Below are 25,880 nucleotides of genomic sequence, written 5' to 3'. Positions count from 1 at the left end.
TCCGGGCACCGGTGTTGTGGAATGCTCTTCCCCCTGAGATGCCTCAGTGGACATGTTTAAGTCTAAACTTAAAACTCACTTCTACTCTATAGCATATGAATAACCTAAACTTCTTATATGTAATAACTTAAAAAAAAAAATCATAACTTCTGAAATTACCTAGAGCAGAGGTCTCCACCCTGATGCCACCTAAAGATAGATGAGGTGCCTGCGAACCTGTTCTGAAAATAGCTGACCAGTGTTGGGACATTGTGATTTTGTAGTATAATTATTTTTTTTAGTTGTTGACTGAGTCTATCTAACCCTACTTCCAATAATCAACCTGTTAATAATATAGTGATAACATGATTAGTTTTTATTAAAAAAAAAAAGAATATAAAACTGGGTGCCCTTTGCTCTAATTAGTCACAAAATACAGCTCTCAACTTGAAAAATGTTGGAGACCCCTGACCTGGAGACTCACTTTTTAATACATTCTCAGAAATTAAAGGCAGGCTGGATGAACTGATCCAATGGTCCGGATCTGGCCTGTGTGCCGTATTTTTGACATGTGTGAATTAGAGGATATACTATATGCTGTTGTTCGGGATGGGTGAGTACCAATAATAGGTAGAGGTGCCAATACCAGCCTTTTTATTAGGTTATTGGTACTTGACACAGTAGCAAATACGGGCATCGGCTGCCTTCGAGTGGCTCTTTACATTGAACACATTGAAAAAGCCATGAAATAAATGCAATACTAGGACATTTTTCTGGGATTTCATTTTTTTTTTTAAAAGAAGGGGTTTTATAGGTTGTATTGGTCTACTCAATATAGGAGTATCTGTATCGGTCTGGAAAAAAATGAGGTATCAAACCTTCCTATTTGTTAGGATTGTCCACAACCACTTTGTACAAAATAAGTTCTATTTCCTAAAAAAATGCTTTGACTTTGTAGACAAGGTGATCTTAGGCAGTCAAAGCAACACCAACCAGACGATGGCAATCACCATGAGAATGACGGCCAGGACGCAGATGCTGATGAAGACGATATCACTGAGGTCGTGCGGTTCGGCTTCGGCGCCACCCGTCTCACCCGGGCTGATGCTAGAGTCGCCCCGTGCCGCCTCCAGCTCAAGCAGGCGCTCCTCGGAAGAGATGACGGACACCGAGGCCACCTTGCGCATGGCGTCGCACTGCACTTTGTACTCCTGCACATTTTGCCGTTCCTCATTCGAAAAGTCAATGTAGAGCTTGTTGACCAGCATGGTGATGTTGCGGTGCTTCTGGCTGGCCGTGCCGCAGTTGACAAACTGGGCGAGGATCTTGTAGGAGGTGGCCGTCAGCTGAGCGGAGCAGGTGGGGTTGCCCAAGTAGATGCGTTCCCGTTCCAACTGGGGGAGAGACCGCTGAGGTATGAGGATGGTAAACTCGGATCTGGTGCAGCTCACGTTTACAGGCACCACTAAAGGGAAGGAAAGGCAGTTTGCTTAGGAACATAAAAAAATAAAATAAAAGTCTCGCTACAGAAACATCATTATCGCCCACAAGCAAAGCGAGAGGTGATAATGGAGAATGTTTTCGTTTAGGAAGTATGTATATCTGTTAATTTGTTTTTCTGTTTGTCTGTTCACCCAGGATAAAGGGAAATTAGTTTAGATACGACCCCCATCTTTTACACATGTATAAATATCCATTATCTGGACCGCTTATCCTCAGTAGGGTTGTGGGGTGCTGGAGCCCATCCCAGCTATATTTGGGCAGTGGGCAGGGGACACACTGAAGTGGTTGCCGGCCAGTCACAGGGCACACAGAAGCAGACAACTCACTTGCTGATTCACACCTAGGGACAATTTGGACCGTTCAATTAACATGACATGCTTGTTTTTGAAATGTAGGAGGAAACCCACCCAAGCACAGGGAGAACATGCAAACTCCACACAGGAAGGTTTTGATCCCATGACCTCAGAACTATGCCACACACGCGCTATCCACTGCGCTGCCATGCTGATATATAATATATAATATATATATATATATATATATATATATATATATATATATATATATATATATATATTCACAAATGCTCAGGCACGCGTGACTTTGCATGTGTATTTTTTAACACGTTGACGATTATTTCCTGTCGTCGTTGGGAATACAATATTGGTAATACAGCGTTGAAATATCTATTTATCTATCTGAGAGATAGACAGAAACAGAGAGATAGACAGAATCATAGATATGTTGTTGGAAAAAGTTTTTGGGTTTGAACAATTTTATTGACACTTTATCTATTAAAGTGGTGGAATAGATTGTTTAACCACAGAATAAAGTCCAATTCACCCCATGCTTTTTTTTCACCCTAAATTGGATGCATGAAGCTCTAGGCAGGCCCTGGCATCCCACTTTAAACCTTTCTACGACATGCAGTGTTAGTTATTACCAGTCAAACGTAAAACTGTGTTAGCTTTATTCGCCCCACCCACTGCTTTGGCTCATTCACGAATGCGTAATTACGCATGCATACGTATCCTTTAACACGTTGACTATCATTTCCTGTTGTTGGTATATTGGTAATACGATGTTAAAATGACTAAATTCATAATAATTGAGAGTAACGGATTACACCTAGTCGTAAAACCAAAAAATCGAACGACGTGGACGGATCTATTGACACTAACAAATATGTTATATAACGAAATTGTGAATATGCTTGATTGCTATTAAGATTTTCGAGAAGGGTTGTTCAAACCTCACATTGTGTTTCCTGTTAAATGTCATATTGAAATATAATATTGTGAATGTGCTTGATTGCTGTTGAAATTGTCAAGATTGTTTTCTGTTATTAGTGTCAATAAATTTGTTCAAACCAAAAAAAAAAAAAGTCGTCGTGTTATTAGGCTAGAATTGTGACCGAATACGCAGGCTGCAGTAATAATATAGTAATTATAATAGTAATAAGAATAACTACTATGACGATAAATAGTAGTTTCGATTTTCTTACTTCACATAGCCATTATAACACGTTTTACTCATACATTCACTCCTTTTTTTTTCCAGTAATTGTATGAACCGTGAACCCCCTATGGTGCTCTGGCAACAGACACTTATAATAGGAAAAATGTATTTTTTTTTCTTGAAAAGATCGTTTTAGATATATTTACGAAATCCTAGATAAGGTGAAATTACATTTTTGTTAATTTGCAGTTTAATTATATCGACAACAAAATACTTTTATTTTCGTAATGAAAAGTGTTTGTCAAAAGTAAGGCGGAATATTTAGAGACATCTAGTGGTAACATGAGAGAACGTGTCCATTTTAAAGGACAGGCATGCCATGCTCCAGGTAGATCGTTCAATTGCATAGGTTTTTATTACATATAGCGGCGCTGTGTAATTAAGATAAAAATAAATGTAATTCAATTCCATTACAAAAAAAGACGTAAGCAGATCAGCACTTTATGTTGTTGGTCCCCTGTTCGCCCCTTGTGGCAGCTGTCTGCTGTTTTTTACCTGTTAGCCCGTTTGGGGCTGCTTGACCTTTGTTGTACCATTACTGCATCCACCTGCGACACAAGCCTGGGTATTCCCCACAAACATCAGCCAATTTTCCCTTTAAACACTTGGAACCTTTTCAATTAATTAACACGTAAAAAATATATGTCGACTGTCGACTTAGGGTGGTGGGGGTCCTCTGATGATGTCACAGCTCAGGATGACAAAGACAAGATATGCTGTCTTCAAAATAAATCATCCCAGAAAATAATTTGAATATACGAATTATATATTGATTTTATTCAAATAGCATGCACCATTTTCTCACATTTTCATGTTTAATAATTTGGGACTACATTTAATAGGGGAGCAATTGAATGTGAGAGACAGAACTGGAGTAGTCGTGGAACTGAGCAAACGTGTGGATAAGAGAGTACTCTGTTGGTTTGGACACATGGAGAGGATGGAAGAGGAGCGAATGTTGAAGAGGATCTACAGAGCAGAAGTCAATGGAAGGAGACCAAGAGAAAGGCCGCGATTGACGTAGAGGGATGGTGTTATGAGTGCACTGCAGGAAAGATGTCTAAATCTAGTGAAAGCTAGAGCTATTGTTCGTGATGCGAATGAGTGGAGAGGTGTTGTATAAGGGTTGTGGGATTTTTGGGCGCGTTCTAAGGGATGGGCAGGGGACCTGTATGATGTGGCAGGGGTAAACCTGTGAAAGCTGTCGGGCCCACAAAAGAGTGTGTTGTGTCACACTGACCCGAGTGACATGGCCGCTTTCTTGTGTCCCGTTTCATCTGGAGGGACGAAAGCATGACCAACTTAGGTGCTGAGGTGCCTAACTTGTTTGGGCATTTGGGTTGGCCATGGTCCCAAAAATTTTGTGTGTGTTTTTGCCATTTTTTCCCTTTCATTTTCTTTGTTATTTTACGTGTGTATTGTCTTGCTGTCGGTCACATATCCAAGGTAGATAGATAGATAGATAGATAGATGGGGGAGCAATTGGCTGAGGTTGCCAGGTTTCATGAGTTTGATATAGCAAATGTCCTGTCTGATTTTAATATACCTGAATTTAATGATTATAACCAGCCAATCTATGACCACAAAGGCTCACCTCCAAGATAAGAAGCAGTGAAGCCTCTGTGTGCGCCATCCCTGTCAGTGCTCAGCACCACAAGCATCTTGTTGCCCCGGGACACAAGCGATGGCGGCCTCTCCGAGCCGCACCAGCGACCCAGCAGTGCTTCGGTCGCCTGCTCATGGCCATCGTACGCGGCAACCCAGTCGTAGTCGCACGCGTCTGTCAAACTGTTGCGGCCCTCCATGTCCATTACGGGGAAGAAGAGCTTAATGCGGTAGCCGGCTGCCAAAGAGATGCTCCAGTGGCAGTTGATGTTGTTGGGGTAGATCTGCGGGAAGTTGGGGCTGCTGAAGTTGCCGCACACGTCTGAAAGCACCTGCTGGCATTCACCTGGAAAGGGGCAGGGTCTCTCTTAAGGCAGGCGTGTCAAACTCGTTTTAGCTAAGGGGCCACATGGTAGAAAAAAACATTCTCACAGGGGCCGGACTAGTGAATTTGATCCTTAATTGGAGGGCTTGGGGTCTTTTTGGAGGCTCCCAATTAAAATATGATTCAAAGATGTAATATTTTATTATAAAAGCCCCTTTACACAAAAGCCAGTTTTTTTTCCTTAACTAGGATTTAATCTCTTGCAGTGGTTATCATCTAAAAACAAAACTACTCAATTCACTTCCACAATAGATTTCGTGCAGAACAGAAAGTGACACAATTAGCACACAAACTCTAATTCAAACAATTAAATTTATGATTTTTTTTAAACTTTTTTTATGAAAATGTTTTCTTGAATAGGACAACCATGCTTTTAGATTTCATTTAAATCAAAGAAAAGAACAAAAGCTTCTTTGAACTTCTGCAGACACCAAGGTGCTACTTTTTAAAATGCTGTATTTTCTATATACTTCGCTCGTCCGTGACTTTTATTTTAAGTAAAATAACATTGGGATGGATTTCCTCAATGTTCTCTGCTTGATTCGATAATTCGATGATGTTGAAAAATAACCGGACATTGCTGTAAGTTAGATATTGTATTTTGTGCACCTTTTTCCGAGTAAAGGGCATTACTGTAGTGCTTCTTTCCGCCGCTACCAGCGTGTGGCGCTGTGAGAGATCACCCAGCAGCCACCTCGAAGCAGACAGCAAATGCATCTACTTTGGGTGCTTTGCGAACGACGCCTGGCCTTGACGACATCCAATGGACATATTTAATAAGGCAAGTCAGCATGTGATGCAATGCAGTTGGTGTTTCTCTTGTGATTCTTTCAGCATTGTCTTCCAGCCCACATTTAGCTCGCGGGCCATGAGTTTGACACATGACTTAAGACATTTAGTTGATACATATTTATTTTTACTTTATATAATGTGTCCCAGTGGCCTAATGGATAAGACACTGGCCTCCTAAACAATAAGGATACCTGAGTAGTAGTAGGCTTTAAAGCCTCTGCCCCCGATGTTGAAGTCAGATTTGAAGATGAGCAGCAGCTGGCTGGAAGTGGTAACTATGGCCGGGGGCTTGTTTGCCCCGCAGTATGTGCCCAGGTGTCTGTGGGCTACGGTCGGGCCATCGAAAAGGGCCACGTAGTCGAAGTGGCAGCCATCGTTTTCTTCCATTTGGAAGTCCAAGAAGACGAGCGTGACGGCGCTGCTGTTGGAAACGTGAATCTGCCACGCGCAGTCGGCCTCATTGCTGTACTCGGCAGGATAATCGGGGCTGGAGATGACGCCCGACAGGCCTGTCAGCACCCCGCCGCATGCGTCTGCACCAAAATAGTACATAAGTGTCTCAAAGTGCAACTGGAAAAGGTGGTTTTATTGGTCTTCAATACATCTAATATTTGTTCATGTTCACTCCTCTGTAAAGTCGTCTGTATAAACAAAGAAGTGAGGACCCTGACCCGAAGATCTAATAATGTAATCGTTAGCTTTTAAAATAGCTGAAAGAGTGTTGTGTCACCTAATGGGGCCCATCCTATTCATTTCTAAAATCTACCTGGTAATAAGATGGTACAACATTGTAATAATGTGAGTAATAATGTGTTTAATAACGTGAATAAGTTATTATTTTAGAAATGCATATCAAATTGGGTGCTCTTTGCTCTAGTAACAAAAAGTACTACTTTGTAAATATTTTTTGCCTGATACTAGGGTTATTTGCTCTAATTTGTTCTCGTTTAAAGGGACAGTTGGTAACATTTGATCACTAGGTATGGCTGTATTGTGAAAAAAAGAAGGAAAAGAAAAAAAAAACAGAAATATGGAAAACAAAAAAGAAGGATAATAAAAATGTAAGGGAAAAAAGGAGAAAAAACAAAAACACGAAAGGAAAGAAAAAAGAAAAAGCAAGAAAGGAGTTGGAAAACAAAAAAAGAAGATAAAAAGGCTACCCTAAAGCAAGATGTCAGACAATCATGTCAACTACCTCTCGGTGAGCCTCATTTTATGTAAAATAAATGCAATTTCCTTCACATTGTCACAGTTGCCACAACTCCCAATTGGCCCCGCCCGTGGGGCGTCAGCTGCAACTCGTTGACAGATTGGCTTTCTGTCTATTTTAAGCTCAGCGCTCTCACGCTTCCTTTGTCAGTCTGTCAACGAACTTCTGCCCCGCAAGACGTGGCTTTTGACTCGGTCCTGTTCCTGTTGGTATTTCCTGTCCAGTATTGTTCCCGTTTATTTTGTCATGGTTAATTTCGGTTTCTAATATTGTTTCTGTCTATTTTTGTCCTGTTCATCATTTTCGCCAGTTTCTGTTTCTGTCCTGTTTATTTTCGATATCCTGATTCATCATCTATCCTGTCTGTCCCGTCCTGTCTGGTATCGACCCCATCTATCCAATATCAACTCAGGCTTTTGGAATGGATCTCTTCGGTCTCTGGCTTCCTGTACTTCCACGCCAGACCGCTGTCTAACATGCATGACTCCCCATTTTCTGTAAAATAAAAGGCTTGTGTGAGAACGTCACATGTTTGGGTCCTGATCCTGTTCTAGTTCTTGACACACATATGATGTTTAAAAAATGTAAGTCTATATGATTGTTCATGTATGTCTGCCTATAATTCAAATCAATGTAATTTTTAAAAATGAAATAAGTGTTTCTTTTACCACGGAAAGTTGCTGAATAATACACACAGTCCCTGTAAGTCTTCATTAATGTTTGTTCTGAAGTTTAAGCTCATTGCAAACAATGTTCATTACAGTATTATCTACAACAATAAAGACTATTCTATTCTATTCTATTCTATTCTATTCTATTCTATTCTTTATCTCTAACATACTTTTCCTGTAACCCAAGCTGAAGTTGATGTGTGCCAAGTGACGGTTGGAATGAAAGATGACCTACATGACGTTCCAGGACAGGATTCTCTATTCTTCTCTATTCTATTCTATTCCATACCATTCCATTCCATTCCATTCCGTTCCATTCCATTCCATTCCATTGTATTCTAATGTATAATATTCTAATTTATTCTATTCTAGTCTACATAACATAACATACCTTTCCTGTAACCCAAGCTGAAGCCCGCGTGTGCCACGTGCCGGTCGGAACGGAAAATGACCGACATGACGTTCCAGGAGGAGGTAAAAGGCGGAGGTGGAGTGTCGCCACAGAAAGTGCCCAGCAGGTTGCCCTCATCGCCGGCCACACCGTTATAGATCTTGACATGGTCGTAGGCACAACTTGCATGATACTCCAGCTCGAAGTGGTGGAAGGTGAGCAGCAACGAGGAACCCTCGGGCACTACAATGAGCCAGGAGCAGTGGATATTGTACGGGTAGAGGCCCGGGAAGTTTGGACTGGACAGGTTGCCAGATGGCGCGGAGAGGATGCCACCACATTTTACACCTCAAGGCAAAGTCACAACATTTTTTTAACAATCTGTTCCATGCCTTCCCGCCATTCTAAACAGTGAAAGCAACATTCTTATGATCATTTTATTCTTGGAACATAAGGAGAAAAATCCAGTTGAAGTTTAGAAGTTGCTCAGGCTTCAGTTGAGGAGCAATCAAGGCTATGTGCTAAAAACCAACGAAAAAAATTGGTGGTTACCTGAGCAAAATTGCAGTTGATTTTCAGTGCACATTTGGAAGCAAAAGAGTCAGTTTCTAATATGAATAAACACATGTGCAAATAGACTCTTAAAGGACAATATTACACATTTAACCTCTAGATCAGGGGTTGGCCACCTAAAAGTTGAAGAGGCATACTGGACTAAATAATACACAGCATGTCAAAAAAGTGAGCACCCCATCAAGTTTCTGCAGATATTTCATCATGATGTTTAATTGAACAATACCGAAGAAACATCGCTTTGACACAAAGAAAGGTAGTCCGTGTAAAGCTTATATAGCAGTTTCAAGTTATTTTTCCCCTCAATAAACTCAAAAAATGGGCTTTAGTAGGTAAACCCCTGGTAACGAAAGTGAGTACACCCTTAATTAAAAGTTCCTGAATTTCAATATTTTGTGTGGCCACCATAATTTTGCAGAACCATTTTAATCCTGACCATGGATTTCACCAGAGCCTCACAAATTGCCACTGGAATGTTTTTCCACTCCTCCATGACAACATGACTGAGCTGGGGGATATTCAAGATCTTGTGCTGCTCCACCTTCTAATTGAGGGTGCCCTAAAGATGTTCTTTTGGGTTTAGATCTGGAGACATGTTTGGCCAGTCCATCCAGTTTACCCTTAGCCTTTAGAAAAGCCTTGGTCATCTTAGAGGTGTATTTGGGGTGGTGGTCAGGCTGGAACATTGCCCTGCGACCCAGTTCCCGAGGAAGGGCATCATTTCTTGCTCCAGTATTTCATAGTACAATCTGAGTTTGTGTTTACCTCAATGTAATGCAACTTCCCAATTCCAGTCGAACTCATGCAGTCCCATACCATGACATCCCCAACGCCAAGCTTGACTTTAGGGACAACACAAACATGTTTGTACTCCTCACCTGGTTGCTGCCACACGTGCTTCACACAATCAGAGCCAAATAATATCATCTTTGTCTCATCAGGCCACAGGATATCTTTCCAGTAAGCCAGGGCTTTTGTTTACATACTCCTTATCATTGTGTCAAAGCAAGGTTTCTTCATTTATGTTCTATTAAACATTAAACATAACATATGTGTGGCGCCACAAAAAAATTAAAAGCTTCATATAAGCATTTTAAGAGAGGCAACACATACTGTATGTATTCACTATATGTATCTATATTAACTGGGAAAATAAAGCAGGATTGTGTCTTGTTTTTCCTTTTACAGAAACCATATTATTTTCCATTAACAAACATCTTTGAAAAAAACGGCAGGAGCCACATTTTCGAAAATTACTGAAAAATACCCCATGTTTTATTAATTATTGTGAACTGAAAGCAACTACAGTTTTGGTCTGGCTCTGGTAACATCCACTCATGTCTCACTTCACATATTACAAAATATGAGATGGAGAAAAAAAAGGTGGATTTATTTTCTTCACTCATATTTCTCCAGCAAAATGTCAATAATAATAAGGCCAAATTTATACTGGTGAGAGAGCAAAGAGTTAAATTGAACTGGAGTATCAAAACTGCGTTATAAACCGCAATATTTGTATGTGACTAGTCATAAACGGCTGGACTGATTTTTGTAAAAAAAAATTACAGTCGACCTTTGAGCCTTCGTGGGTGTCTTTAGCTATGTTTTGTGTCAAGTACCCCCAACAAATTCCTACAAAATCGATCAACAACTGCTTTCATGTGTTTTGCTTCTGTTGTGTTCTTAAACACCTTCTGATGGCCAAATTGGGTACTGAAGCTCCCAATTCACAACCACTCTAAGCAGTGTTCTACTAACGGCCTGGCAATGCCAGGCCATTTTGCTTGTATTGTGTGAGGCCCAACCTCTCACAAACGGTAGCAATTTAGCAAGATTTCAACCCTAAATTCCTCTTACGCTTCAAATTTCAAAAGTGACGCAGTTGCAACCCTGCAGCACATGTGCAGAAACTGTGATAGCTCACCTTTTTGATCCGCTGCCGTGTCAACAAGCAACAGGAAACACACAAGCAGCGTGACCCGGAGCGTCATCTTATAGCTCACGCAGACGTCTCGCCGAACATAAACTCAGCATTGCCGTAAAAAAGACGGCGGCAAAATTGTCGGAATGATGATGAAGGCGTACGCAGGGCATAGCCCTTCGCTGTTGATGTGTTGTGTAGCTCCTAAAAAATTCATCCCCAACCTGAAACCCACCTGAGGCTACTGTCACTAAATTTTAATGACAGGGGCCGGATTGTTGGGGTAGAGTACATTTTTAATAACCTCTATTGAAGAGAAAGACAGCAACACCCGAACACATGTCGCCCACCTGGAACGTAGTAGGTGAGGGACAGGCAAAATAATTCCCTGAGCTATTACGCTGCAGCTCAGCTTTTCGCCTACGGACGTCATTGCTAGCAAGTATTTGTTGGCAGTATTTCAGGCGATGGAGCCAAGGCAATAACAAATACTGTTAAAATTTTTAGGACCTAATCATTCAGACTTTTGCCTCCCTAGAATGTGTCTGAGACTTTACGCACAGAAACGGACGGGCAGTATGGCTCCTTACATAAATAGGGCCAATGTTTGACTGTTTGATCATTGGCTCTCGGACTAGAACGGACTATAATTGTTAAAGCTGAAAAGTAAATGGAAACAAAACTAGTTTCTCTTATGACAAATACAGATTTCAGTTGAGGAGGCAGTTAAAAAACTGAAAGAATTTGATTCAATGAAATATGGTTTTTGAATAAATTGTTTACAACATTTGCTGTGAAATGAACATTATTTGACAGAAATTGGGTTACACGTCAGGTTACTGTCATTTTTTTCACGTTCCACAATGCTTTGAGGTATACGTATAAAGGTTATAAAATGGGAAGTTAAAATACTTAACATTTTTAAAGTATTAATTAGATACATGGTAGTCATTAAACTATATATTTATTTTCTTCCCCCTAAAGTTAAGATATTTAATACTGTATTTCCAATATGTTTCGTTTAGCTGTAAACGGTGGGCCAAAATTGCCCTTGTTGTAGTATTGATATATGTCACTCAGATATAGTCAGACTTGTATGAGTATTTCAATCGCTATCGTTTGATGATTTTAATAATCACATTGTTACGGTAGTTTAATTATTTTATGAATTTAGTCGTAAATAAGCCACCTTGTGATTATCCATATATTCTTGTTGTTTTCACTTGGCGTCGCAATGTATCAGTTCATTCAGTCATTATAAAATCTCAACATTGTTCTAAGAGGTGTTCTGATTTACTGTTGAGTCAAAGGCCTTGAGTGTGGATCTTATTAAATCACGTGCAAAATCTAGCAATATCAAGTCCGAACATGACCAAGGAAAGGGCAGCGTTTTGGGAATTTTCCACACACTCCAGGTTTTGTTCTTTTCAAACCAAGACCATTCCTTAAAGTAAACAAATTAAACAAACAAAAAAAGCTTTGTCAATACTATTTGTGAAGGACACACACAGCTTTGTTCTGTATTTACAAAGCTGATATAGATATTTGATTTAACTTTGATGGAACTGTTGTCTCTGCTGATTATTTTGCCAGTTTAGTCTCGCAACCCAGATGTTGATTTGAATTCGTAGAGCGAAAAAAGGCTCATCCTCCTTCAGCCTACAGTGAGGACAAGCCTGATGAATTATTGATTTACTCCATATTAGCTAACTGTCAATCAAGTTTTGTATTGCTCGAAGGGCCAAAATATTTTACAACATTTTTAGGAACAAGCTGAGATAAGATAATCCATACTTCATTTCTGTACCCTTCCTTGACTTTATAAAGATTGGGAAATGGTTTGTGAACGTGGTTCATAGATCCTACCATGCCCAAAGCTATTATGTATAAAATGCTGCATGCTTATAATGACAGGGAGAGATAGTTTGACATGGTATTTGATCAGCAGCAGGCCATGCATTTCACACCTAGGCCTTCAATAGAGCCTCGGCTGAATCAACCCAACCCTCAAATTTATGGCTACAAAACATTTACGGCAGCGACAGATTAGGCAAGTATAAAAAAAACATCAATAATAACCTAATGAAACTGCTCAATTATTAATACAACCACAATTTACTCAACATGAATCATTTTTAATTGTGTACAAAATTCATTCTGTTTTCGTCCTCAATAAGATTTCAATGACTTTTGCAGGGTTTGGAACAGATAAGCGCATTCACATTCAAAATGCTTCTCTACTTTCGAAGTTTTTTACCTTATGAAGCTATTCCCAGAACGAGTTAAATTTTTATGTAGAGCTACGACTGTAATTGGTAAAATGCTTAAATATGAAAGCACAACCAGTGGGAAAGCAATGAATGGAATTTGACACAGTTTGGAATTATTTAATAAGTAATCATGGACAAAACATAATTAACATTACACATTTAGGATATAGCACGGCGGCGGAGTGTTTAGCGCATCTGTGGCAAAGTTCTAAGATCATGGGATCAAATCTAGCTACCAGTCTTCCTGTGCAGAGTTTGCATGTTCTCCCCGTGCTTTCGTGGGTTTCCTTCGGGCACTCAGATTTCCTCCCACATTCAAAAAACATGTCAGTTTAATTAGTCGGTCCAAATTGTTCCTAGGTATGAATGAGAGAGTGAGTTGTCGGTACCTGTGTGCCCTGCGACTGGCTGGCAACCAGTTCAGGGTGTCCCCTGCCCATTGCCCGAAGATAGCTGGGATGGCCTCCAGCACAGCGTGACCCTAATGAGAATAAGATAATGGATGGATGGATAATCCCGATATTTTTTTATATGCATGAAATTGCTCCAGGTTGTGAGTTGCTGACTAACTGACATTATTAAAGATGGGCGAGGTACTTGGGGCTCACATGCAGAATTTCACTACTGAGTGTTGTTTATTTCCCCTCTGTGGAGTGGAAAAGCACTCCAGACACACAACCCTTTGTGTTGCATCAAAAAGTCAATTTTCTATTATAAGCCCCGTTTCAACACATACCCAGTAGCGGTAATAAAGGTTATATGATGATGGTAATGATGATAAAATGTAGGCGTTGGAACTAGATCCATTATTTCATATGGGGAGGGTACTCTCATGAAGTCCAATTTTCACCAGAGGAATGTATAGATTCTAAAACAAACAAGAAAAGCAGGTAATGCTCAGCTTCTTCTACTAGATGGCAATGTTGCATCATAAAACGTCAGGGGGTATGATTTTCTATTTCTGCAATCCTCTATGCAAAGGCAACTTCTTTCAAGTCATGCCAAGCTCTAAGTTGATTTAAATAGGACTGTGATTAAAATCAGTCAAGTTCTTTTTACTTGATTATTTTTGATGCATACGTATGAAAACACACAAAGAAATTCCTGGAAGTGATTCCGCTGCCTTTGAATTTTAATTCCGTCCTCTGGGCGAGAAAAGCAAAGCTTGTCATTGTTCAAGGATTGGAATATGTGGCAGGGCAGCTCTTGAAATGTGTTGTGGTAAGATACCGGCTACTGTTTAGAGGACGCAGTGGAATTAAATCAGCTCAAGTAAAACGCCAGAAACAAATGGGCTTGAAATTAACCAAAGGAGGGAGGGGGCTGGAGTGATAAACTCACATCTCATGGAGCCTAATTGAATATTATTGACGTGTTAATAAACAATTATATGGGGTGCTTTGCATGGTTTGCATGATTCCACATGTGAGACCATTTAAGACCAATATATTCGAAATTGAATACTCAGCAGTGGCCTCAATATTACATCTTAGTGTTATAAATATGGGACCATATACTGTCATCATAAAACGAGAAGGAATGCGTGCTATTAGAACATTACCCGTGTAGAGACGTGAAACCTTTTTTTGGTGGCAATTCCCTTTTTGGCAGGGTTCTTCACCTCTAGAGTGACTTACCTGATTATTTGTGAAACATTGTGATTCTGGGCAAACCTGTTGTGGTCTAAGAGAATAGAATATAATAATAATAATAATAATAATTTCCTTGTATTGTCATTCTGTGTAATAATGTACACGGAACGAAATGTCGATTGCACCTGACCCGTTGTAGCGAGCCGATGCAGCCGCAGCCAACAGAGGGCGCCGCCGACCACTTTTTAAGTCTTAGGACTGACTGCCTGTAAGAGTTGATGTTGATATTCAATGTTGCTCAAATCTGAGAGAGAGGAATGTCTTTCTGGAAAAACTCACTGGCAGCAAAAACAAAAGTGCAGAGGAACTTTTTGTTTTTGTTTTTCTTTTTTTCTGCATACAGTTCAACTCTTTTAACTGTTTGTGAGACATTGTATTTAATTTGAATGTTGTTCTGGCCTGGAAGAAAGGAATATCTTTCTGAAAAATTGCCAAGTCAGCAAAACCAAAAGGGCTGAGTCTATTTTTGGGGCATTTACCTCAAGAATGACCTTCCTGATTACTTGTGAAAGACCTGACCCAACAAGATCTGATTTTGGCATTTTTCACATCAAGCGTAACCTACTTGACTGCCCGTGAAGATAGTGTTGATATCTAATGTCGTTCTGGCCAAAGGAGACTGGAATGGACTTTCTGGACTAGTTTACAGACTGGGGGTGTCGTTGCTGTCATGCACTTTCTGGACGAATTTCAACGTTACCTAGTGTGCTCTTTTGTTGATGTTTACTATGTTTGTGTACTGTAACTCAATGCTAAATCTATTCCACCCTGGTCATCCTGAAAGGGGAATTACCACTTGTGAGGCCCCTTCTCAAGGTGTCTTTTTTCCTCACGCTGAGGTTTTGAGTTTTTCCTTGCCATGTTGGTTTAACATCAGGTAATGGTGTAATCGCAATTCTGTGCAGTCATTTGAGACATTTTTGTGATTAAGGGCTATAAAATAAATGTGACTTGACTTGACTCTAATGTCTTTCTGGGGGAAAAATCTGATTTGACAAAACCAAAAATACTGGGTCGGACTTTTTGGGGCATTTTTCACATCTTGGGTAAGACCACCTGACTGCCTGTCAAAGATGGTGGTCATATCAAAACTCGGTCCTCATTTTCTTAGATGGACAGACACAAACAAACAAAGAGACAAACAAATACACAATTAGATATACTGTACATACTATACTTCCCAAACGAAACATTTTCGCCACCCTTTGCTCGCAGGTGATGAAATTCAAACTTTAATATTATTACAGAAACATATGTCGGCCTGGAAGGGATAAGCGCCACCAGGCTGTACTTGCCCAAGACACATCAAACAAAATGGTGCCCCTCAAACCCTAGTGGTTAAGAGCGAACCCTAGTGGTTAAGGGATCCAACCAACTAACCATATACAGTACATACTTGAATCCTAAATGAAAACATTACCACCACCCTTACTTTGCTTGCGGGTGATAAACTCCTTATTTTTCAGACCAACTATAAAAAAATAAAAACAATAAAAGATGACTAGTGATCTGCTCATCTAATTGTGCATCCATCCATCCATCCATCCATCCATCCATCCATCCATCCATCCATCCATCCATCCATCCATCCATCCATCCATCCATCCATCCATCCATCCATCCATCCATCCATCCATCCATCTATCCATCCATCCATCCATCCATCATCTTTCTCCTTTCTCATTCCAGGCTACTCCAAAACACAATTTAAAGACACAAATAGAACAGAGTCGTTCTCCAGTGGTGTCATAAGTGCACACATTGTGCCTCTTGTGACACGCACCCTCTGATATTTTTGTCTACCTACCTGCAGCCGCAAAAGTCATCAAACACATCCGGCAACCATCTGCATTCATGCGCGCACATAATACGCATTTGGGGTGTATTTAGTCACATGTCATCCGCTAACAGAAGTTATTTATCAGCTCACTTTTTACGCTAATCGAAAGGATGGCAAATGCCAAAGCTCAGACCCGTGCAGCTCACACACAAGTCTGCATAGGCATGATAACAAGCAGCTAAATCCCAGTCCCTACTCGAATAATGCAAGTCTTAAAAAGTCTGATTTTTTAAAGGGAAGACCATATATCTCCGGGGAAAAAAAAAAAAAAAAAAATGTGGCATTTAAATTCTGTTTTTTCGGAGGTTCTTCGAATGTCACACAAGCAATAAACAATATTAGGATGCATTTCAGCTTGTTTTACACGCACATATTGTATTCTTATTCCGGTAATTTCCAGACTAAAGTTTGATCACATTTCCCAGATTTTAGCTGCATTGGCTCTTTGTAAGCTTAAGATGTGATATTAAGGTTCTGTTGGTAGTATACAAAATCATGCATGGACTTGCTCCCTCATATCTTTCAGATGTAATTTCCCCCATGTTCCGGTCCGGAGCCTTCGCTCTGAAAATGCTGGTTTACTAGTGATCCCAAGAGCCAAGAAGAGAGCCGCAGGTTCGAGAGCATTCTCCATTCGGGCCACGGTGCTGTGGAATGCTCTTCCCCCTGAGATTCGATCTGCAACCTTAGTGGAAATGTTTAAAGCTAAGCTTAAAACACACTTCTATTCTATAGCGTATCAATAACCTATATTTTATGTTGACAATATCTGTTTATTATTCGTTATTGCAACATCCTTTGCAGCCTGGTCATCCTGGAAGGGGGGGGGTTGCCTCATGGTTCCTTCTCAAGGTTTCTTCATTTTCTTCATGTTGAGGTTTTGGAGTTTCTCCTTGCTCATGTAGGTTTTAGATCAGGGGATGGTGTCATAATAGCCTGTGGTTTGCAACAATCTGTGGTCTGTGCAGCCCTTTGAGACTTCCTGTGATTAAGGGCTATACAAAAAAACATGACTAGACTTGACTTGACTATAGATGTAACTTGTGTACAAGCTGCACCCAGTACTGTTGAAAAGGAAAAACAACACTTTGTACAAAAATAAATTGCAAATGACTGTAAGCTGCAGGTTCCCATACTGTAATGTAAATATTTTCAAAAGACAGTTCACAGAAAGGGTTTTCAAGGTTTTAATTGTCTTTTTTTTCCCTCCAAACAATACCTCCAACGGGACAGAGTTAAGATCTAAAGCTTGATCCCGAGCCGAACACAAGTTCGGGCCGGGGTCAGGCCTAAAATGTCAACCATTCTGATCGGGTTGGGCCGGGCTTCTCTCTTGCTGTCTCTAATTGTTAACATTCACCAAACACTGTTCTTCCTTGTCTCTTTTCCTATTTCTCTCTCTCTCTCTCTCTCTCTCTCTCTCTCTCTCTCTCTCTCTCTCTCTCTCTCTCTCTCTCTCTCTCTCTCTCTCTCTCTCTCTCTCTCTCTCTCTCTCTCTCTCTCTCTCTCTCTCTCTCTCTCTCTCTCTCTCTCTCTCTCTCTCTCTCAAAGTGCTACGCTAGATTCGTAAGAATGCTGTAGTTTATGGCCCAATTTATAACCTGTCTAAATGAAGGACGCTATTTTCCTGTCAACGTAAAAAAACATTCAAAGATGTCAGAGTATGCAACTTCTGCAGACACCACAATATAAAAATGTTATACAGTATTGTTTAATTTGAATTTCATCAAAAAAGAAAGTCCTTAATTTGTTATAATAAATCACCTCTCCTCCTTCCGAGTCCTCACAAATAAAACCTGAAATTTTGGGTTTGCCTCGGGCCCGGTTCTGCAAATCAAGTTAATTGGTCGGTCTCGGGCTAGGTTCGGCTTTGATTCCCGCGGGCTTGGGTCAAATCGGACTGGACTTTTTTAGGTTGTGCCTCTGCAATGTGGCAGCAACAGGGCAGTAGCACAATACTAACAGGGAACTTAGAGGTGTTTAAAAGGTAAAAAAAATTTGTGTGTATAGTTATAGCACCCTATAGTTGTCAATTTGGTTGTGACATTCTACAGTATTTGTAGTAGGCAGGTTTTTGCCCACCTACAAATGTTTCAAAGACTTTTACGAATAAGCAGATTAAGTTCGTGACACCCTTCAATTTCCCTTTTAAATGATACTCCATTGTTCATGTGCATTTGCATGTACTGTATCTGCCGAATTAAAGTATTAGTAGTACGTTAATCATTTGTTTTTAGAGGGGTTTTCACTCCAGAAAAGTCCCACGATAGTACAATTCCGCGGAGCAGAAACGCTTTGATATTTATTACAAATGTACCAGTTTCTTTTGAGCCGTAGCTTCAGGTCTCCCATTTTAAAGGTAATGGATTCGTCGTTGGCAGGGGTGGCTTGGGAGAGTTGTTACGTTGCCAAGCCGTAGCAGTAGGCTGACGTGACACCCCATTAATGCCTTCTCTCACGACGCTGCCTCAGTCTTTTCCTGGACCCGATACCAGTCCGATGAGCATCCAGTGGGGATCAGCATTTCCTTGCATCTTCTGACGTTCCACAGGGTCGAATGTAATTGTTGATTTTCCATTCAATGAAACGAGCCACTAAAATACTAGCTGTCAGTGTGCTTTGTTGTTCGTTTTGGTGGCCAAAGTGACCTGTGCACCCACCTCCCTGTGTGACTCACAGCATTCACCAGCCTTTCTGAGTCACACACACAAACAGTCTGAATGTATGTCTACAGCAGAACACAATGCACAACGCGTTGATACCAATGAAAATAAAAACAACTGAATTCAAAATCCGCATCATAACCGTGAAAAGTGAAGCGTGGTACAGTGAAGGATACTGTAATCTCAAATTGTATTTTTTCTGGGGCTACTTGGACTCTCATGCTTTGACAACTTTGGTTTTGCATTTGACCAAAATGTGGAACGGGCAAGTAACACATTTCTAATTCAACTTTAAGAGCGTAAAATTTGTCTTAGGTATTGGTGTGAAGAATGTCAAGAATCAGTCCCAGCAGACGTATCACGCCTGGGTAGAAGCAGAAAAATTGAATTCTTGTATTTGGTACCACAGCCTTCAGTTTGTTTGTCCGGTTGGTTGTCCGTGCTTGCTTGGGTTTCCCCCAGGCACTCCGGTTTCCCTCCTTATTCCAAAAACATGCATGGCAGGTTAATTGGCCGGTTCAAATTGTCCCTAGGTGTGAATTTAAGTGAGGCTTTCCATCCATACAGCTAAAAATGAACCCCATCTAACCTAAATTTGGAAAGGGCCGTAATAGAATGGGGATCACAAATGCACCTGCTGAGTATCACCATGATCACCATACTGCATATATCCTTACTCATCGATAATTGAAACGCAACACAGTACTGTATGACATCCAAATATAAGAACAAGAAAATCATTTCATATTGTTTTGATGGCATTGGCAGAAATGCTGTATTTAATCCAAGCAAGCACGTTATTATACAATTTTGTGCTGGGTTCTGATGAGATCAGGATAAATGTATTGGTGTGAAACATCTTAATACCTTTTAAAGGACAGTCCAATAGTCAAGTCAAGTCATGTTTATTTGTATAGCCCTTAATCACAATAAGTCTTAAAAGGCTGTACAGACAATTTACAGACATCATCAGCATGGAAAATTGGTAATAACAGAATGTCTGGTTGACAGCTTCCTAAGGTCAACCTCAGTCATAATCTACTATAATCTATATATATATATATATATATATATATATATATATATATATATATATATATATATATATATATATATAGATGTGTTTTATACCTAGATTTAAACACTGAAATTGCAGATCGAATATCAATAGGCAGAGCATTCCACAGCACAGGGGCCCGAATGGAAAACGCCTTTGAACCCCTGGATTTCTTCTTTGCTCATGGGATCACAAGTAGACCAGCATTTTAGCATTTTGTAAGCGAACGCTCCGAGTGGGGACATAGTGGGAAATTGAGATTAACAAACAACAATACAACTATGTTTTTTAAAGCAGTGTTTCCCAACCATTTTTTGACACGATGTACTCATTTCTAATTTTAAAAAAATCTCAAGGCACACTGTTGTTTTTCTTTTAAAGCTTACATTAGAATGTTGCCTGAACTGACACCATTATGTTTTCTTTATCTACTGTGGTCACAATGCTAGAGTTCGGTACGCTTCTCTCCACCAGAGGACGCCAACTGGGTTTGAAACTAGGCACAAGCTTGTCCAATCACAACTGCCCCCAATTGTCCGGACCCTTCATAATGACATTTTGGACAGTGCACGTGACTGGGTCATTTTCATTTCCTTTGTACATCAGTTTACTTTTTTTGTTTCCTGTTTCTAGTTTGGACATTTTGTCAGCTGTTGGGCTCACTTGTTTTTGTTGTTGTTTTTATTACTTTGGTAATTTATTTTGTTTTGTTTTGTTTCTGGTTTCTTGTATTGGCATTTTGTTAATAATTTCGTGCTCACATGTTAGTCTGTTACTTTGTTCAGTGCATTTTCCATTTCGGCTTCTGTCTCTTTTTCTGGTCTGGATTTGGTCAGGTTTGATTTTGTTTTGACATGTCATTTTGTGACCCTCATTTTTTTACTTTGTCCCTGGTTTTGTCATTAAATAACAACCTTATTTTGAGCTCCCTTGCCACAGTTCCTGTCTCCCCGGATATGGGTCCAACTAACACATTGTGGAACAGGAGGCAAAACAAGTTATGCAATTTAATCTATAATCTTTCGATAACTTTGGATTTGACTATGTTGTAAACCTCCTTTACTATATTTTAATCTATTTTTTGTAGGAAATCTAACAAAAATAATACATAAAAGTTTGTGCCAGTGGTACATTTTCTTTAGCATATCTTTTTTTCCTTTTTTTTGTAAAATATGAAAATAGTTAAATTCACCAAGAAAAAACATTTTTACTTTATTTGATTTATTTGACTATATTTTGCAGTGTAATTCTAAACAGGTTACGAAAACAAAGTAATATATTAAATATATATCCCTGTACAGTACTATCTAATGGGAAGATAATTAATAAAGAACTGTCCTAAAAAAATGAATATTTTTATTTTTTATTTTCTGTAACTCAAAATAAAACAACAAAGATGTTGCAAGCTTTTTCTTATTTCTACAAACGATTAAATCTTCATATATCCCTTATAAGAAAGGAAACACATAATACATCTATATTCATTGTAAAATATTAAGAATGTATCCTGTTTTTTCTTATAGAAACCCATGCATTTTTCCATTATCAAACATTTTTGACAAAGCGCCAGGGACCCGTTAGCGAGGACCAAAGACCTGCATGTGGCTCCAGAGCCTTTTTAGTCGGCCGAGAAGTTCAATTTTGTTGGCGCTAAAAAGCATCTTCCTTTGCTTTCTGGCGCTTTGGTGGGTCCATAAAGTTTTTTTGGTATGATGGCTTTCGAGAAATTTGAAAATGAAAAAGATTTGCGCAAATATGTAGGTTCATCGAGCTGTTTTACGCATGTGCACATCTCAGACCGCAATGTCATTAATGCGCAGGCATACAAGCAGACAAGGGGCTTGGCAACTGTTAAGCCAATCAGAAGGCAGAAAACAATGCACGCTGAAAATCCGTCTAGTAGCGAATTCGCAATAAGTAAACTGTGTTACAGCAAGGTACTACTGTTTCCCATTTTCAGGGACAGTCCTATAAATAAAAAGAAAAAAAATAGTAATCTGGGTAAACCTACTGATATAGATTAATATTACAATTACCCAGCAAATATATTGAATAATGGCATATTTTTTTGCAAAGATAAAATTGGGCAATTTCCTGCGACACACTAGACAAGCTGTCATGGCACGCCAGTGTGCTCCGGCCCTACTTGATTGAAAAACACTGATTTAGTAAAACCGGTAGGTATATGTTTCATGAGGTACTATAGTGATTGTTGGATTAAGAAAGTATAACAAGTTAATCAGAAGGTGAGTTCATTTTGAAGTTATTATTTCTCTATCACGATGCAAACTGATTGCGTACATGACCATGGTACAGTCAAGTGTCCTCCATGAAAACGGGGAAAAGGGAGTGAGTACAAGTGTGTCCTCAAGTGAGTTTGTGAGTGGCAATCGCTTGTGTGACTCACAATGCGGCATAACAAGACAGCGTCCGATGATCTCGGCATGAATATTCACGGGCCAGTCGCTCTAGTAATTGGATGATGATGGGGATGCGGCATGGCAAGGCACGAGCGGACTTTAAAGATTTGAGGGCAACCGCTTCAAAATGGCTCTGTCTTCTTTGAAGTGAGGATGTAATGCCTTGGATGCTAACTCTTGAGTATTAGCTAGGCCATGCTAACATGTTTTTTGCTGAAAAATCAAAGTAAAAACATTTTGTAAAATAAATTGAGTTCATAGGTAGTCAGATTCCCTATTTTTTGAATGAGCATAAATAAGTTAAGGCGTAAACAATGTAAATAATAATTGCAATTTGCAAAACTATTTGCTGTATACATACCTGTCAACCTGTACGTTTTTGCCGTACAAAGTATGTTTATTATGCATTTTAAGACGTGTACGACGTACAAGAAATTCTGTGCGGAAGAACGCAAATTTGTCAATTATGGGTACCATCCGGTAAACACCGACTATCACGAAACCGCAAATCAATCGAGTTCGCCGCGGTAGCCTCTATCTCGGTATCGTTTTTTTTCGTTGCAAACAAAGCGAGCGGTTTGATGCTACTGTGCGCATGCGTCTGCCGCCTTGGGATTTCCCATCATGCATCATTCCGAAAAATAAAATAAAATGGTGTAAGGTTATTTTGTTTGACAGTTTGTTCGGGCATGGAGCCGTGGAGGTGACATGTATGTGTATATAACTACTCATCTAAAATGTTTTTTTTTCTTCTTTTGCTTTTTTAACTTTTAGATACAGCAGATGGTTTATTTTCTCAGTTTTGGAAGGGATGTGCGCTACCAGGCTGTACTTGTCCAAGACGCACCACAGGAAGTGGTGCCCTTACAACCCAGGTGGTTGAGGGCTCCGTGAACCGTGACATATGTATGGGCATTACAATCTGACGGAAGAAAATAATTTTAAAAGGAAAGTTAACCGCCAGGTAAAAAGTAAAATCATTTTAAAAATGATCACAATTTCTGAAATTGTCGATATTTTTACTCATCTTAAGTATTATCGGTTTATTTTACATGCACCTTCTACAGTATATGTAAGGAAAAGAATGAGTGGAACAATCTGCAACAAGAGCATGCATCTTTACACTTAAAATAAGAGAATAAAATTATATTATAAAGTATATTATATATATATATATATATATATATATATATATATATATATATATATATATATATATATATATATATATATATATATATATATTTATTTACTTAAAAGGTTACTAACAAAATAACATTGGAAAATTAATGCTTAGGGTAGCACTGCGGCACAGTGGTTAGCGCATGTGCGGCACAGTTCTGAGGTCGAACCTCCTGTGTTCTTCCCGTGCTTGCTTGGGTTTCCCCCGGGCACTCCGGTTTCCCCCCTTATTCCAAAAACATGCATGGCAGGTTAATTGGCCGGTTCAAATTGTCCCTAGGTGTGAATGAGCGGGCGAATTGTCTGTCCCAGTGTGCCCTGCGACTCACAGGCAACCAGTTCAGGGTGTCTGTCCCAGTGTGCCCTGCGACTCACTGCCCGAAGATAGCTGGGATGGGCTCCAGCATCCCCGCGACCCTACTGAGGATAAGCAGTGCAGATAATGGACGGATGGAAGTAACGGTTGAAATGTTGATCAAAATGTCATAATCATTTATTTCTCACTGTATATACTCACATATAAGCCTACATCTCATATACTAAGTCGACCCGATAAAACTGTTTTAAAATAGCCACGTACTAAAAGAAATATGTACCCAAAATATTAATGAAACGTGTGCCTTAACATCAAAAATAATTTAAAAGAGTAGACTATAAAGATAAATATACGAGTAATAACAAGACAAATTTAAACAATTTTAAAAACATGTACTTGTGTGCCATTTTTGTTTTTCTCAATCGTTGCCTTCTTCGATTCGGTTGTCACCAATTTTCCTTCCCCTTATCGCTAACTTTTTTCTGACCTGTTTTGGGAAACGGCAAAGAACACACTAAACTCAATTGAAATTAAATGTATTCCTTCTCAAATACAATTGGGATGGCACCGATTGACTGAACAAGAAGAGATTGGGCTGGGGGGAGCATGAACACAGGAGGATGAGCTACAGGGCCAGGAGAAGCATGTGAGCTTGCCAGATAGTCTGATTTACGAGGATTGAGCTCGGCTGAGCTAAACTGACTTGGTGCCTCTGTCTTTCATGTGCACATAAGCCTGACCCTACTACTTCAGTATTGTATTTTATAGTTGAGCATTCAGGTTACATGCAAGGGTATGTTGTATTTTACAGGCAAAAACAAGTTGAAATGATATAAAATAAGATAATTGATGAATTGTAATTGTGCATTTATATTAAATACAACATAAATAATGATAATACCTGTAAAATAATGTACACTATATTCATACATGCAGTTGATCACTGATCCGCAACCTTTCCTGTACCATTGACCGTTTAAATGTTTGACCATATTCTCGCTGTTCAGCGAAAATATACAATTAGTAATAATAACAATAACAATGATGATAAATATAAGCCTTAAACCACTGTTTAATCCCCCAGAACACTGGCGATCTAGATGACACGGTAAAAGGCATGAAAGTTTATCTCACCATCACACTATTTCTACCAACGGTACCACATCATAGAAAGCTGTTTTGGCTAAACTCTTTCCCATAAGACTCTATTAGAACGAGTATAGATAGTGTAATGATGAGCTAGTGCCTTTTTTTGGTGGCATGGTCTAATTGTTAGGATTGGGCGCCCTTAACGATGCGATCCGGGTTTGATTCCAGTCACATCCAATGTGGAGCAGATTTGATCAGCGATTCTTGTCAACTGATCAATTATTGCTCAAATATAGTAATACATTAAATCTACCATTAAAACCCACTTGTATTCTAAAGTTTATGAATTATCTATATTTCATGTTGACAATATCTATGTATTGTTTGTTACTGCTAGATCCGTTGCAACCTGGTCATCCTTTTTATTATTTTATTTTGTATTATACTTTAAGTATTCTGTATTTTATTTTTTATCTTATTGTTTGTTAATGGAACATCCATTGCAGCCTGGTCATCCTGGTCATCTCAAGGTTTCTTCATTTTCCTCATGTTGAGGTTTTTGAAGTTTTCCTTGCCCTTATGTAGGTTTTAGATCAGGGGATGGTGTAATAATAGTCTTTGGTTTACAATAATCTGTGGTCTGTGCAGCCCTTTGAGACTCTTTGTGATTAAGGGCATAACAAATAAACATGATTTGACTTGACATGACCTGACTTAAAATATTGGAGAACCCAAATCTCGAGTTTTATTGTGGGTAAAGAAATGTGTGTATATACAAATACATACATTTTAAGCAAAAAATAAGGCATTTTTTTCTTTTTTTTTGTGCAGTCGTTTAACCCC

At 39.4% G+C, this 25,880-nt stretch overlaps 1 protein-coding gene across 1 annotated transcript; it reads right to left on the bottom strand.

Moving 5' to 3' along the window:
* Positions 1-37: 37 nt before the first annotated feature.
* cdcp2 (CUB domain containing protein 2) lies at positions 38-10,618 on the bottom strand. The gene is made up of 5 exons (XM_088320567.1): positions 10,552-10,618; positions 8,055-8,402; positions 5,974-6,315; positions 4,595-4,951; positions 38-1,444 (listed from the first exon to the last, which is right to left on the bottom strand). Exons 1-5 carry the CDS (start codon positions 10,616-10,618, stop codon positions 957-959), a joined length of 1,602 nt encoding a protein of 533 aa, XP_088176693.1. The 3' UTR covers positions 38-956.
* Positions 10,619-25,880: the final 15,262 nt, after the last annotated feature.

The sequence above is a fragment of the Urocampus carinirostris genome, chromosome 1 (genome assembly GCF_059441175.1).
Source record: "Urocampus carinirostris isolate Australia breed hairy pipefish chromosome 1, RoL_Ucar_1.0, whole genome shotgun sequence".
Lineage (NCBI taxonomy): Eukaryota > Metazoa > Chordata > Actinopteri > Syngnathiformes > Syngnathidae > Urocampus > Urocampus carinirostris.
This window is presented reverse-complemented; position numbering and strand designations above follow the sequence as displayed.